General features: G+C 46.9%; 1 protein-coding gene across 1 annotated transcript in view; it reads left to right on the top strand.

Annotated features, from left to right (window-relative positions):
* The window catches only part of SPTBN1 (spectrin, beta, non-erythrocytic 1), a gene marked incomplete at its 3' end in the record, with an annotated part of 56,558 nt that overhangs the window by 37,467 nt on the left and 3,013 nt on the right, over positions 1-16,078 (top strand). Inside the window, exons 16-24 of the mRNA XM_008937507.1 lie at positions 208-410; positions 5,915-6,005; positions 9,893-10,039; positions 11,618-11,881; positions 12,470-12,694; positions 12,886-12,975; positions 13,217-13,495; positions 14,525-14,655; positions 15,974-16,077. Coding sequence (XP_008935755.1) covers positions 208-410; positions 5,915-6,005; positions 9,893-10,039; positions 11,618-11,881; positions 12,470-12,694; positions 12,886-12,975; positions 13,217-13,495; positions 14,525-14,655; positions 15,974-16,077 — 1,534 coding nt within the window. The remainder of the gene's footprint in view (positions 1-207; positions 411-5,914; positions 6,006-9,892; positions 10,040-11,617; positions 11,882-12,469; positions 12,695-12,885; positions 12,976-13,216; positions 13,496-14,524; positions 14,656-15,973; position 16,078) is intronic.

Genomic DNA, 16,078 nt, shown 5'->3' with positions numbered 1-16,078 from the left:
GTTGGAAGCAGTTAACAAAAGAGATCATTTGGCAGGAGAGCCCCAAACAGATAAATTGCTCTTTTTTAACTATAATTTGCTTTTTTTATCTTATTTCCCAGTGTTCCTGGGAGGTGTTTCCTTCCCCTGTGGTGAATCTCTTGTTGGAGTAGATGGCGTAGCCTGAGGGTAACACTTTTATTCCTCTGTTTTATGCTTGAACCACAGGAGTATGTTTTGGCACACACAGAAATGCCCACTACCTTGGAAGGAGCAGAAGCTGCTATTAAAAAACAGGAGGATTTCATGACCACGATGGATGCCAATGAAGAAAAGATCAATGCAGTTGTAGAGACCGGCAGGAGGCTAGTTAGTGATGGGAACATTAACTCTGACAAAATCCAGGAGAAAGTGGACTCTATTGATGACAGGTAAGGTCAGAATGGTGGCAGAGCAGAGCTGTTCATACTTGAATTCTGTTCTCTGAGAGGTGACCTTTTACCAGCATCCAAAGGCAAAGTAACATGTTAGAAAATGCCTGTTGCAGACCGTTTTCTTTGTCCTGTGGAAAAATAGAAACTGTAATGTTTCAAAAATGTGCTGGGCTAATCTTAATTATCTGTTACCTCTCCCATTTTCTAGAGAGTTACTAGGCAATGAGCTCACTGCCCAGAATTTGGCTTTAAGAGCTGTTATAAAATTGTTGGAGTATTTACAGACTTCATGTCACGGGGGGAGCTGTGGCAGTTAGCTCTACCTGGTTCCACAAGTCTTTGCTTCCCCTGCTGTCTCCTGGGTGGTGATTTGATTATAATGATGTGTTCCTGTCCTTCCTCTGAGGGAGGAATGTGGCTCTTGAAGGGTGTAATTGGCACTGGCACTGGATCCACCCCACCCGTGTGGCTTTGATCGCCCTCTCCAACTCGTCTGGCCCTTCTGAAATCAGATTAGGAATCACTGGTACAAATGTGTCTTTCATCCTAGAACAAGCCTGTTGCTTTGTCTCTGTAGCTCTGGCATGGATGCTGGAGAAGGTTAAGAGTTTCTTTTCTTTGAAAACCAAATGTTCAGTTTTGACAGCTATGATTCATGGTTCTTTCTGCTCTTGCTTTGAATAATAGTGGAGTCTTTCAGAGCACTTTTCAATCCTGAGTGTCACAGCACAGCACGAAGCTCCCACAGAACTTTCATGTCCAGTGTTACAGATGACCCTTCTGTCAGCCTTGCATCCTCCTCCAGCTGGGAAGCTGAGTTATCCAGAGGTCTTTGTCTCTAGGGAGAAACTGAACCCAAGTAGTTGAGACACTGCTGTGCCTTTCCTGCTTTGGCAAACGTCCCACTAGGTGTGCACCCACTTCAGCTGGGGCTCATGGCTTCAAGAAAGGTGGATGTTCCTGTTCCCAGAGCTTCCTGAGGGCCTCTGACAGCCTAACCCCAAGGATACATCATGTTTTCATTCTTGCTGTAACCATCCTCACTCTCTGTAGATTCCAAAGAGAGTCTGCAAGGCCTAGGAAGAGGAGACTCTGTGAGAGCACTGTGTGAAAGCCTGGAGTTGGGTTTTCCCTATTTACCCTCTGACTTTCAACATCCTCTGCTACAGATTTTCCCATCCACTTATGCAGCAGGAGGCCTTGATCCTGGCCTTGTGGTCAGGTGCCTTCTTTCTGCAAGGTTTGGAGCACTCAGAGGCAGCATGTGAGGATATAGCAGCAGGTGGTCAGCTGCTCCTTGCAGCCCTTTCTGAGGTGCCTGGGGCAGGAGACAGCTTTGGTGTGCTCTGCAGAAAGGACCCTTCTGCCCTGGCTGGGGCAGGAGCCTCCTCCTCCTCCACTGTGTCCCCATTGTCCTGTGGCACCCCAGCTGGCCACCTGGGCTGTGCTGTTCTGTCCATGGGACATGTGCTCGAGCTCCTACTCTGAATGGCAGACAAGTCCAAGAGGCTGTTTTTTTAAGCCCACTTTTTTTCCCCAACACATTTCCTCAATTCCAAAGCTATTTCTGCGGAGCGCTGCAAAATCCATCCGGTGTGCTGCTGCTCAGGAAATCCCTCTGCCTGCTCCCCAGCCTGGGAGGCTGATAAGCCTCAAGAACAAAGCCCTAGGGCTGGGTGTAGTGGGAGTGGTAGCAGAGGAAGCCTCTTTTGGTTTTACACAAAATCCCTCTCCCAACCAAGCTCCCTGGATGTATAACAAAGGACCAAAACAAACAAGGACAAATATGTGCAGTGGCTCCGTGCTTCCCATATGGAGCTCTTTGTAGTTTTTGGTATTGTTGATAGTGTTTGTCAGAGTCATGCTTTCAAACTGTTCCAGAGGAGACCCTACTGTCTGTGGGTGCAGCAGGCAGACCCTGCCCTAAAATGGTTACCATCAAATAGGCATGGTGGGCATCAGGCTGAGGAGAGGAGGGTGCAGCAGCTGTGCAGGAAGAGTTACCAGCACTTCAGCACAGCCATTCAGGGCACTTCACAGGGAGGAATAAATGGGAATAAGGACATGGGGGAAGTGTGAGGGAAGGAGAAGAGGGGTTTGAATAAAGCTATCACTACCCAGCCTTTCCAGCTAGGGAAGAAGCTGCTCTCCCCAGTGCAGCTCTACATGTTTTGGTGACTTCTGCTGCTGTTCCTGCAAGCTGGAGGGAAGCATTTTCTCTTCCATTTTCTCTTGGAAGAGTTTAAGGGGACTGCCCAGGTCTGTGTGCCCACACATGGCCTCTCTGATTCTGCAAATGAGATGTCATTTAAAGAGTGGCAGATCTGACAGGGATTGTGGTCTGGGTCTGTTTTCATCAACTTTTGTATTTGTGCAACTTTCTGCTCCACAGAGAACAGCAGCAAATTTTGTTCTTGCCCATTCAGGAAGGACAGTGCCTCTTGTTTGCTGAAACAACTGAGGAAGCTAAAACTGCCTTGCCTGTATCTCAGTATTCATATCAGGCAGTTGCATTCATACTACATGCAAGCTTTACTATTCTGCACAGGCTTTGAAACCCACAGGCTTACAGTTAAACCACAAGTGATTTTGTCAGTTTTTTGGCATTGTTTTCATTCTCAGGGGCCTCTGGGGACACAGCATGGGAATGTTGGGGCAAATTTTGGTGCTCTGCTCTTGCATTGGAGTCAGATACCTCCTTGTGCTGAACAGATCTCATTTTCCTGGTTTAGATTCTTCATAATGTTGCCACAGAAGGAAGACACCCCCTTGTTTTAACTGACTGGTATATTCCCTGTCCCCATTTTTACCATGTAGGTCTGGCTTGGCTTGGAGATTTAGATCTGAGGTTGCCTCTTCAGTATATGCAAAGGGACATCCCCTTATTATGATTATTTCTGTGGACTGACAGATGGATTCAAAGTCATTCTAAATAATTAGAGTCTACAGAGTCTTGTGCAAGCATGGGATCTTCTGCAAACTATTTTAGCAAATTTATAAGAATTAGTCTGAGTTTCTGGCCCTCCTTTGCTGTGCACATCTCAGAAGAGCAGGATTTGAACAGTTATGCCCCCAGTCAGTGGTTGAAGGGAAAGCTTTGTGCTTTTCTCCACCCTCCAGGGATGTCTGAGAGCTTGTAGCCCTCAGCAGAGCCGTGTCCAGCCTGTCCTGGCTCAGCTGGGGCCTCCACAGGTGGCCAGGGAAGCAGGGTGGCCAGGCAGCCTCTGGAACACCACCCCCTTCTAGTGTCTCCATAAAAACCTGTGTTACGAAGCCTCTTCATAAACAGCCTCATGAAGCCTGTTTACTCTACATAAAATCCTTCTGAAGAATTCAGGGAAACATGAACAAGGGATTAGTAATGTTTAGATACAGCCTGGCTGGGGCAGGAGAACAAACTGCATGACCTTGTAAGACCCTTTATTCCTGTAAAATGTAACATCCACTCTGTGATGGAAATACAGGAATTCCTGCCTGCTTCAGCAGGGTCCATCCTCAAAATACTGCAACCACATCTTCAAGTGTCCAGTTTAAACCTCGTTAGAGTTCAACCCTGATTGTCTTCAGAGAACACTCATCTGTCAGTCCTGCTCCATGTTATCTTGAACAACCAAAACAACCTTTTAGAGTTAAATAGCTCTAGGTGCCAAAGATCATATTTGTTATGCTGAAGACAAAAAAAAAAAGCTATGTCATCATCTGTTTTTGATATCCCTGCATGGTTTCTCTTCAAAGTGCTTGAAGTTAATATTTCCAACATTCTCTGGGAGATATTTTTATTAGTTTTTTTAAACTCAAGTTTTCACGTAAGAGCTGTTCCACTTAATCTTAACTCTATTCAAATGTCATGAAAATTCCTCTTTTAATTTCTCTGCTAATGTCCTCTCCAAAATACATGAGTCTATACTGTGATCTAGCCTTAAATCTATGAAATCATCAGGATAAAATCACCCAAGCAGCTCCTCACTTCGTTTAGGGACCTGAGTAATGCAGTGTGTTTGCCCAGGCATATAAAAACCAGCTAAGAAAGAGTGGAATCAGACCCAGTGATGTTAGCAGCATTGCAGAGATTTTTCCTAAGGCACAGTTTCTGTGTCCTTCTTTCCTTTGTGCTTTCTCAGATAACCCCTGGCAAAACTTCAAGATCACCTGGGCTTGGACTTCAGCTTCTTGCTTTGATGGTTGTGTTTGTCCTCCTTGCCATCAGATCTGTAAATGAGCTTTCTTGACCCACAGCTATATAAATACTGCTTGCCTGCTTATTCAGAAGGAGCTGTTGAGACAAAAGAGAAGCAATTCCTAGTCCTGTGGTGGGTTTTCTTCTATTCCTCTGCCTGCAGACCTCTTGCCTTTATGTAAAACTGATCCCCAGGTATCCCTTGTGTCTCTGAAGTCACTAAATTCATGCCAGGGAGCTTGCTCTGGTAACTTACTGCAGATTAGGAAAAGTGGCAACTTAATCCAGTTGTTGTCATCAACATGTAATTTACAGTGTTCTAGAATATCATGAGTCTCTGGAGATTTCCACTCACATGGATTTATTTAGCCATTGCTGGTATGTGATGAGATCATCTTATAAATTGCCACCCTTTAAAACAATTTCCAACTCTCTATCCCTCTTTATCGTATGTTATTACAAAGGGCAGCAATATTTCACTTTAATACCCTGTGCAGTGAAATATGAACAAATCTAACACAAGGAGCAGTAAATAAAAATGATCTTCTTTACTCTGCCTCTTCCATCTAAATCACCTCATAAATCAGGGAGGCACTGGAGGACAGGGGTGACTGCTCCAGCTTCAGCACTGGTTGAACACATGTCCAGAGGGACCTTGGGGATCGGCTCTTGAGGCACCGTGGCCATTTGAAGAACCCACTGAGCCCTTCAGGACTGCCAGCATGGCTCATCCTTCGAGGGGCAAACAGCTCCAGGTTAACAGCAGGGCTCTAGACTAACCTCTTCTGTTCTGTCTGCTCTGAAGTGCTCTGAGAAGGAGGTTCCAGCGTGCTTAGAGCTTCTGTTTGCAGAAACCCAGGGGCGCGTGGCGTGCGCCGTTGGTGAGGTGCAGCCTGTGGAAGGCTCCATGAACCAGAGAAGGAGCTGAGCCACAGCAAAGGCTCTTCCAGGCCAGCAAGTGCACACTTTGCAAGAGCCATCTAACGTCCAATCTTCTTCTTGCAATTTTGCAGATTGTTTCCTTGTGTTATTTGGCAGTCTGAACTTCCCTGGGGTCTTGAAATTAGCAGGCTAAATTCTGTGTGTGACACTTGTGAAGCCCTGCTGACTTCAGAATGTTCCCTGGGTGTTGAAAGGGTCACAGACCCAAGGAGATGTGGAACCTGAGCGAGCCCATTAAACATCACATGCCTCAGAAATGTCCTTCCTTTGACACAGCACATCAGTGTTCAGGATGGGTACCCCAGAGAGGCTACCCACATGACAGGTTTTTGTGACCTCTCTGCTTCAAGGGGTTTTAACCTGCTCTTCTTTTCTTGACCAGGCATAGGAAGAACCGTGAAGCGGCCAGTGAACTTCTGATGAGGCTGAAGGATAACAGGGATCTTCAGAAGTTTCTTCAGGATTGTCAAGAGGTAAATGACATCCTTTCACTTCCATCACTAGAAATGGCACCCTGCAGAATCACAGAATGTTAGGGGTTGGAAGGGACCTCCATAGATCAGTGCAGGAGAGCATTCTCACCCTGTGTTCTAGGAGGACTGGAATACTCTGGTTTGCAGTCAAGTCAGCCAGTGGTATTCAGTGTGGAGCAAACAATTAAAAAAGAAAACCCTTGCTCAAAACCCTGCCAAAATTAATGTGTGGGGGATTATTTTTTTTTCCCATGAACTGAATTTCCCTTTGTCATCTAAGCTCAAGACAGGGAAAACTGCCAAAAGTGGTGAAGGTTTTCTGCTGTGGTATAAATTAATCATGTGGAATGTGGTGGGATTAGCGCTTATTAAGAATTTTGTCTACAGCTGGATGTGTGTGTCTGTGGCCTGCTGCAGGAGATTTCAGATGATTTCTGTGCAGTGTTGGGCAGGAGAAAAGGAGGTTAGGAGTAAGCAGGGAGCAGGATTAAGCTGGATCATTTTAATGTGTTATTTATCTGATAGTTTGCCTGTGTTTAACATTAAGTACTGTAACGTTTGAAATAAGAAATCCTTTCCAGGTTTTCTGGTGACTTGCATGGACTGTTTACACCAAAGGCAGTATTTCAAAGCTAGGAGTAATCTTGCTCCTAGTGTGAGGAATTAATCAAGTAATTTTCAGGTTATTTCATGCAGTAGTGAGAGCCTTCCCTGTGATGTGCATCCCAAACTAGCTCTCCCTGTCTGGAGCCTGCACAGAGAGCTCACTGTCACCAAGGCATGCTTTTAAATTCAAGAGTTGGTACAGGAGCTGCACATCCTACCCAGCTCCACGAGGCTGGAAGCCACTGCAGTGTGTCTGAATGGGGTTGCCCATAGCTGAGATTTCATACAAGAAACAAGCAAAATGACAATCATAACCCTGGGCAAATGATATTTGTTGCTTGGTTGCCTAGATGCAGTCTGTTTTCCTGCATTGCATAAGCCTGCCATGAACCAGGCTTAAATTGCTCCTTCCTTGGTAGTAAAAATATGACAGATTAGCAAGAATTCTGCTGTTAGCAGCAGCTTCTTCCTTCCTCTGTCACATCTCTGTAAAAAGAATCCCCTTTGCTCTTGGAGCAGTTGTGGCCTCTGAGTCCATGTGGCTGTGTTCCCTGGGATCTGTTTTTTCCCCTATATCACTGAAAGAAAGAGGAAGACATAAAAGCCCTAGTGTCTAGCTGCCTGAATGCCTTTCCTCCCATTGTTCCCCTCCAGCCACTAAAGCACGGATGTCTCGGCTGTAGGGCTCAAAGGCAGAGCTCACAATACCCAGACATTACAGATTTCCCCCATCCTTTCTGGAGAGGACATCAGCCTGGCTGATACTTGAATGGCTGTTTTCTGAGAAGACAGCCATAGTGAGACTTGGAATTCTGACGGGGAGGCAGCGAGCAGGTCACTGGTGCTGGGGGGTGTCAGGATAATGCTCGTACCCCAGCTCAGCAGTGATGAACCTTTCCCCCAGGTCACCGAGCAGATTTTTAGTAGTCAGATACACTGTCAAGGGTTATTTCTGGAGTGATCCTTTTTTTGTGTGTTTCTCACATTCATAAATATGAATGTGTTGAAGAAGTCTGCTTAGGGACTGAAAGAATGACAGCAGAAAATCCTGAAGAGAGGAGACGTGATAAATTTTGCCATTTAGTTTTCCTCGACTTCCTGCTCTTTCACAGCTCACCTTCGGAGAGATTAAAGCTGCTCTTCCCTCTAAGTGCTCAAAGTCCCAGCAGAGTCTGGGCTGGTCTCTCCAGGGAGGACAGAGTGAAAGTGTCTGGCCAGGCTCCACCCGGCCGCAGCGTTCCGCCTGCTCTGGGCACGCAGCGCAGCCCTCCGGGAGCCTCCCCAGGGGCTAGGCTCTGCCAGCTGGGGTGCTGGCACTGCCTGGGAAGGGCAGCAGCAGTCAGTGCTCTTTCACCTCCCCTTCTTGCTCTGCCAGGTTGGCAAGGGTTTTGTCTCTGTGTGTCTCTTGGTTCTGGCCTGGCTTTCCTTGCGGAGTGTTGGGATCTGGGAGCCAGGAGCAGGAACAAAACTCTGTGACAGAGTTGCAAAGGGTGGGAGGAAGCCTAACAGCTCTGCTGGCTTTCACAGCTCACTTCTGGTCTCCTGATACTCCCAGTATCAATGTGAGGCAGTGTTCTAGGGAATTCTTGTGTTATTTTTTAAATCTACTTGGGCACAGAGGACACAAACTTGCAGTGACTATAGAGTTGCAAAGCCCAGATGTTCCCAGTCAGCCCTTCAGTGCTTTGGTTGCACTTCTGTGCTGTCAGGAGGAACGTAACAACGTGGTGAGAGTCAGAATGAGGGGTTTATCCTGACAGGCCCTGACTGTACCATGTGTCTCAACTCACCCATCTGTTAATAGAACACCACTACCTTTCCTGGAAAGCACTTCTAAATCCTCAGAAGACTTAATGCTGTGGCTGAGGAAAAGCAAACAGTGAAAGACAAGCAGTGCAATTCAAAGACTATAGCAGCTGTCTCCTACTCAGAAAGGCAGGAGTAAAACCACTAATTTGGGGTTACACAGTAATCTTTAATGTAGCCTTTGATTGTTAACTAGCTCAGTAGCCTTTTATAACTGTAAAACTTCACTGCCTCCAGAGCTCCATTCACATGAACGTTTTTCTTTTTAGATAGCAAGATCAGATGAGGAGTTTCTTTGATTGCTCTGATAAGTTTTCCCTTTTTGTGGAACATAACAGAGCTTTTAAGGGACAATTTAACAAAGCCTTGTGAGTGCTAAATGAATGTGTTGCAGGTAGCAGCCACTTGGTGAGTCTCACCCATGCCCTGCTACTCTTCTTGTCAGGGTGCCTCCTCAGCAGGACAGCCTGCCTCACCAAGGTGGCCTTCTAGAAACAAAGCTTCCATTTGTTTTGACATTTTCCACTTGGGTAGTCAACTCAAAATATGCAGAAAATGGATCTTTTTCAAATTCTATAACCATTGCTCTGCGTGTGGGTTTTATCCACACCTAAGGGATGGATTAAGCAGTCAGACTTGCCCTAGGAGGAAATTTGATGTTGGCTGCTGTGATCATCTTCACATTCTGTTTGCCCTTGGCAAATAAGCAAATAATCTTTTAAAGTATTGATTTTCTCTGGTGTTGATCTGGAAATTGTTCTCAGCATCTCTGGATTTGCAGAAAATCAGAATGAAATCAGCCTTGGATTTTATATAATGGGAAGAGGAAAGCCTTGAGTACCAAATCCCTACTGCAGACTGGACAAATAAATTTATTTATGTCAGCCTAGAGAAGAGACACAAATGTGGTGTGAATTAATGGTACAAACCCATCTCTGCTCATAAGGCTTTTGATACAGATTTCCTCACTCAGTGTTTCCCTGAAAAATGTCCCTTGGGGCTCTGTTCAGTTCTGGAGACTGCCTTTTGCCAGCCACCTGATCAGGGTGAACCTTCTCAGCATCCTCAGGAAGTCAGTGAGGCTCCACAGGGGTGTGGTGGTGACGTTCAGGTCGGGGTCCTGAGGAGCACATTGAGTAGTGCTGGGAGGGAGGAGCAGTGTGGAGGGACACTGTGACCCACCAGTGGGACACAGCTTCCCATTTCCCTTCATGTTGAACTGCCTGGGGCCTGTGTGTTTGACTTTGCTCATCATGGAGTTAATTCCTTTCTGCTTGAGTCATGGGTTATTTATATATTGGAGATGGATGTTTAAATTTAACTTCTAAAGAGGTGGATCCTTCACAGAACCTTGAGTAAAAGCAGCCTCTGAATCTCACACAACCCTTTTGCAGAGGCATCTCTTTATCCTTGATCTGGAGGCATTTTGCTACTTGGCATTATTTCACAGGAGAAATGTGTGTTTTCCTTTCCAGCTCTCCCTCTGGATCAATGAGAAGATGCTTACAGCCCAGGATATGTCCTATGATGAGGCAAGGAACCTGCACAGCAAATGGCTGAAGCATCAGGCGTTCATGGCAGAGCTTGCTTCCAACAAAGAGTGGCTGGAGAAGATTGAAAAGGTAACTAAAGAACATCTGAAAACTGCCCTCGTGGTTGTCAAAGGTGGTTATACGTAGGGATGAGATCAGTTCCTCTGCAGTGTTGGTGTTGAGTCACCTCTGCAGCTAAGGCAAGAGGAGGTTTCATTGCTGTGGAAAGTGTTCATCACACTGTCTCCATCTAACCCATTTTACTCCTCATGGGTGTTCAGTGCTTTTATCCAAGACATTCTCACCTAGCAGTCATTGGTTAAGTTGCCAATTAAGTTTTGTCCAGTCTTTGTTTAGGGGGAAGGCACAACCTGGTTTTCCTACCCAAAGGGGAAGAGGTGCAAATGTTGTGATTTGAGCTGGTAAATCTGAAGTACTTCCTGGGACATGACTGAATGTAGGTGGATAACTGAGCTGGACTCCCTTGTTGTCATGCTGGTTTTCATTCATTCGATCAGGATGCCTTTCCCCATGCAAAATCAGTGCAGGAGGTGAAGCACAGCCAGTTTTGTGATTAATTAAGGTTCACAGCTCTGTATCAGGTTACTTTGAAGGCTTTAATATGCTGTGATGAGCTGTTCTTTTCCCCCCATTTCTTCTGTGCAGCTCTGGAGCACTAAGGAGGTCTCCTCTTTAGCTCTGACAGTGGGTTTCTGTTCAGTGTAAGTTAGCTTAATTGCTCATTTCCTCTCCCACTTTGGCACTCTGTATCCCATTAGAGGCTTTTCTGTGATCTGCAAATAGCAGTACCCTTTAATGATGTAATTAGAAGTCTGCTCTTAGTGCTGGAAGTGCGTTTTAGTGACGTTAATACACCCTCACCCTTTGCCTCTGAAAAACTGGGTGGCAGCAAAGCACCAGAGTTGTGTGTGTCTGGCAGGCACTGTGTTCATGTTACCAGTGCTCACAGACAGCTCAGGTGTTGGGCTGGGAGTAGCATTCCTGTCTGAAAAGGTTTTGTCCCTTGTCAGCACCACCTGGGTGCAGAGGTAGAAGTATAATGAGAATAAAGAAAATATTTACAAAAGGAGTTCAGTCTTTGTAAAGGCAAAAGGTATCTGAAGTCCAGGTGCTCTGCTGGTGCTAAGGACAGGCTTCTTCCCAGGGAAGATTGTTCCTCTCTGGTCTTAGCTTAGACTCAAAGTAATGGCTGTAACCCATCAGCAGGACCTGCTCACAGCTGGGGTTTGGTGCCATAAGCTCCCTCTCCCCACGTTCTGCTGGGTCTTCATCACTCTCATGGTGCCATGGCCCACAGAAGCTGGACACCCAGCATGTCCCTCCTGTGGCACATGGCACACACGGGGCAGCTGGCTCCATTCCATCTGAGCAGTGGCTCCAGGAGCTCCCACAAAGGACCATGTGTGATGCAGAAGAGAGAGGAGGCCTTGCTTGACCTTCCCATTGCCAAGAAACCCTCTTCCTGGCAACAGACAGACCTGGGAGCTGATGTTCTGGAAGGAGTCACTGGATAATTGGCGATAGGAAGTGAGTGGTTGATGCTGCCAGCAGATGAGGAGTCCTGAGTGCTTTCTAATCAGAGTAATTTCACTGACAGTCTGGGAGTGCTCCTGAGGAGGTACCATTTTGTTGCTCTTTGCTTTGCAGGAGGGAATGCAGCTCATTGCAGAGAAACCAGAGACTGAAGCTGTAGTGAAAGAAAAGCTGACCGGGCTCCATCAGATGTGGGAAGAGCTTGAATCCACCACCCAGACCAAGGCTCAGCGTCTCTTCGATGCAAACAAGGCAGAGCTGTTCACCCAGAGCTGTGCTGACTTGGATAAGTGGCTGAATGGGTTGGAGAGTCAGATTCAGTCGGATGACTATGGAAAAGATCTCACCAGTGTCAACATTCTGCTGAAGAAGCAGCAGGTAATGGAGTGCAGGCTGCAGAGCGGGCAGACCGCAGGTGTCTGCACTGAAAGGCACCAACAGGGGGGTCCTTTCCATGGAGAAAAGGATTTGTTTGCTTTTCTTTCTTCCTGTTGTTGCATGTGTCTTTAAGAAGAACCAGAAATACATGCAGGAACAAATCATCAGTAAATTTCTTGATACAGTCTCTACCTTATAGAAAGTAAGGAAGTAAGGCCTGCCTCCCTTATGGTAATCTCTCTGCTCTGGCTACTGCTGTAGTCCTCCAGTCACCACTGGTTGTTCCCTCTCTCTACCTGGCTGCCTGCCTGGGTTTCAAACCTGTCTGAAGCTGGTCAGTCCCCCATTCCCTGCTGTAAAGGCAGCAAGGAGCAGCAAGGACAGCAGGGATCAGTGAAGCTCCTGTATACCATTATCTGTGCTCCAGGGTAACTTGTGAGTGACTGATGGAAGAGATTGACCCCTGTCGTTGGCCAGATTTGCCCTTTGCACAGGCAGGAGTGACTGAGGGATGGCAGCAGGTGGCACAATTGCAAATCTGTGTTTCTCCCCCTGTTTTCAGCACCTTTTTGCCATGTTTCTGTTTAGATGCTAGAGAATCAAATGGATGTCCGTAAGAAGGAGATAGAAGAGCTGCAAAGCCAGGCACGGGCCTTAAGTCAAGAAGGGAAGAGTACAGATGAAGTAGATGGCAAACGCCTTACTGTAGAGAAGAAATTTTTGGAGTTGTTGGAACCTTTGAATGAAAGGAAGGCAAACCTGCTGGCCTCCAAAGAGATCCACCAGTTCAACCGGGATGTGGAAGATGAAATTGTGAGTACAGGAGAAATCCTGTTCCCAGACAGCAGGGCAGTGTCACCCCTGTTGCAGGCTGCTGCAGGAGGAAACCTCTTGATAGCATGTTTGAGTGATGCTGCTGTTGGCATCTTGTGTGCACCAGCTGCATCTGCTGTCCTGTGCCTGGAGTTGTTTGCAACCCTTATCTGCTCTTCTTTTGCTTTCAGTTGTGGGTGGGAGAGAGGATGCCTATAGCTACTTCTACTGACCATGGACACAACCTCCAGACTGTGCAGCTGCTAATAAAGAAAAATCAGGTAAGTAGGTGCTGTTAGAGCTCCTGTTACTTCTCCTTAGTGCTGACTCCTTCAGGAAGGAGAGGCTTGGGGTGCTTCAGTGGTGGTGTGCTGTGGGGGCGTGTTCAGGGAGGGCACAGCCCCAGTTTGTCCCTTTGAGCTGGTGGCCTGCGTTTTGCTGCTCTCCTGAGTGAGGACCCCAGGGTGGCATTTCGTTGCTGTTCAGTGCAGTGTCTCATCAATCTGCTTCTCTCCCATGCAGACTCTTCAGAAAGAAATCCAGGGACACCAGCCTCGTATCGATGACATCTTTGAGAGGAGTCAAAACATCATCACAGAGAGCAGCCCTAATGCTGAGGCAATCCAGCAGAGACTGGCAGACTTGCAGCAGCTGTGGAACCTCCTCATCGAGGAGACGGAGAAACGCCACAAGCGCCTAGAGGAGTCTCACAGAGCACAGCAGTATTACTTTGATGCTGCTGAGGCTGAGGCCTGGATGAGTGAGCAGGAGCTCTACATGATGTCAGAAGAGAAAGCCAAGGTGAGCAGCTCCACAGTGACACCACTTTGGGTTTAATTGCTTAGCTAGAGGGGGGCAGGTGACATAATTTAATATGTCGCTAATGGAATGGTACCATAAATTTAATTCCCTGGTGAGACCTCAAGTGATCATCTCTCCTGTCTGTCATGACACCTCTGACAGTGTGGAGGATGGGCCTTGCTGTGCTGAGGCAGTGAAGGATCCTCAGCCTGTGGGCAGCAACTGTGTGCTTTCCTTTGCTCTAAGGTCAGAGTTACCAACACAGACCAGTTAGGTCAAGTTTCCTGTTGGTTTTGAATCAGTGGGAACAGCACAATGCCCCTGTCTGTGAAACAGGCCTGATGGGCACTCAGTGGATGGCACTAGTCACCAGTTTTTACTCCCAGTTACATGAAACTGGAGTAACATCAGATCATACCAAGAGAGGGTGAACTTCTGCTTTTCACAGAGGCGTTAGTGAGCTGTATCTCATTTGTTCTGTACAGAACTGCACTGTGCTCACTGCCCTGGTGACAGCACACTCAGCTTTCTGTCAGTGTAACACAGTCCCTGGGTCTGGATCAGCATTTCTCCAGGCACTTGGTGGAGGATCCTTTGGCATGGCCTCTGGGGGATTTCTTTTCCTTGACCAGACTGTTGTTGAAAAGCCTGACAAGTGACGTTCCTAAAACTGTTCCATTTTTCTGAGCCCTGCACAATCACCAGTGTTGTGTAAACACACAAAGAGCTTCACAGAAGAGGAACTTCAACATGCTCACTGCACAGCTGATGTAATTTCATTCTGCATCCCAGAGGGGTTGTTGCATTTGCTCTTTCACTTGTTATTTTGCTTTCTGTGGGTACCATTTGCTGTGAACTCAGCTATTAATATACCATTGTCAGAACAACATGTCTTCAAGCTGTACTTGAGAGCAGGTTCTTTATGAATCTCTCTGGCCACCACTTTTTGTTCTCACACCAAGCTGAACTTTGTGTGTGGTCCTTCTCTGGAGCAGAGCACTTGACTGTCACTGTCTGTCACCATTACAGGATGAACAGAGTGCAGTGTCCATGCTGAAGAAACACCAGATTTTGGAACAAGCTGTAGAAGACTATGCTGAAACTGTGCACCAGCTTTCAAAAACCAGCAGAACTTTGGTTGCAGATAATCACCCAGAAAGGTATTAACTGCCATTTTTAATTGGATTATGTGCTCTTTTAGTAGTTCTGTCACTTCACTAGATTGTTTTGACACATAAGGACTACAACAAAGAGTAAGTAGTGTAGAAGAGTGCCAAGAGGAAGAGGAGTTCAGCCTCACTCAATTCAAGATGCATGTTGGACCACCCTGATTTGGCCAGAGAAGGGGTCCTGAGGAGGGTCAGTCCATGGAGCTGCTGATCTCTGGGTGGTACTGGACACCTTCAATAAATGTCTGCTATATGCTTTATCCAGCCTAGCAGAGTCAGGTCTGCCGGCCCACTGGGTCTTACGAGGAGGTGTAGCAGCCCTGAGAGACATTCTCACTCTTTCATCCAAATTTTATGTCCAGCCCAGAGGATGTGATGTCCTGTCCTAGCACAGTGCTCCCCAAGATCAGCCTCCTTTTTGTGAAATTCCGAGTAGATTCAGAGACTGGAATATGATGCTTTAAACACGGGCACATTAACATCTTGGTTTTGCTGAATTTATCTCAACTTTCATAAATGACTTTCCCTGTGGGAGAACTCAGGAATCTTAAGAACTGTTTTGCAGCTGAGGAAACAGAATTCCTCCCTAGCTGTGACTGCAAGGCTGGTTTGACTAGCAGGGTGATGTATTTAACTGCTCTGCCTTCACAGACAGGCAGATGGGTAAGAGGATGCTCTCTGCCCCTGGTGGAAGATTGCTGTTTAACTCAAAAGCACTCTCTTGTGGTCATGAGAGCTGATTTCCTCCCCAAACTGTCTGAGTACTGAGATAACTCATCAGTTTTACATGCCAGAGGGAAGGCAACTTTGACAGGTCTGTGTGTGTCAGACAAAATATAGGCAAAAGGCACAAGTAGAAAAGTTAATCAGTTTTGGAAATGCCAAACTGTAGGGAGCAAGAAACCCACAAGTACTTCTGAACTTTGAAGCAGACTTTAAATGAAAGTGAAATGCTATTGCCTCAGCAGCTCAGGTCCTTCCTGTAATTTTGGGAGAAGACTGTGGTGTGAACTGTGGTCAAACAGATGGAGAGCATTGGTCAAAGAGCTTGGTTCCCAGCCTCGTTCTCCACAGCCGGGGTGGTGGGGTGGGGTTACATGTCCAGGGCAGAGCTTCCAGCTCGTGCAGTCGGCTGTGCCAGCAGAGGACGTGTCCAGTGTGCCCGAGCCCAGGCCACGCCTGCAGCAGACGTGCATTCTGTGGGTTAAATACCCCAAGGGTCATTTTTTAAATCCCTCGTAGGGTTTTTTCCCAGTTTCTGTTCATGATTTGTAAAAGACAGTGACCCCCTGCTCCCTGACCTTCCCAGCGAGCGCATCAGCATGCGCCAGTCCAAGGTGGACAAGCTGTATGCAGGGCTGAAGGACCTGGCCGAGGAGAGGCGGGGCAAGCTGGACGAGAGGCACCGGCTGTT

This window comes from Merops nubicus, unplaced genomic scaffold (genome assembly GCF_000691845.1).
Source record: "Merops nubicus isolate BGI_N331 unplaced genomic scaffold, ASM69184v1 scaffold16123, whole genome shotgun sequence".
Taxonomy (NCBI): domain Eukaryota; kingdom Metazoa; phylum Chordata; class Aves; order Coraciiformes; family Meropidae; genus Merops; species Merops nubicus.
This window is presented reverse-complemented; position numbering and strand designations above follow the sequence as displayed.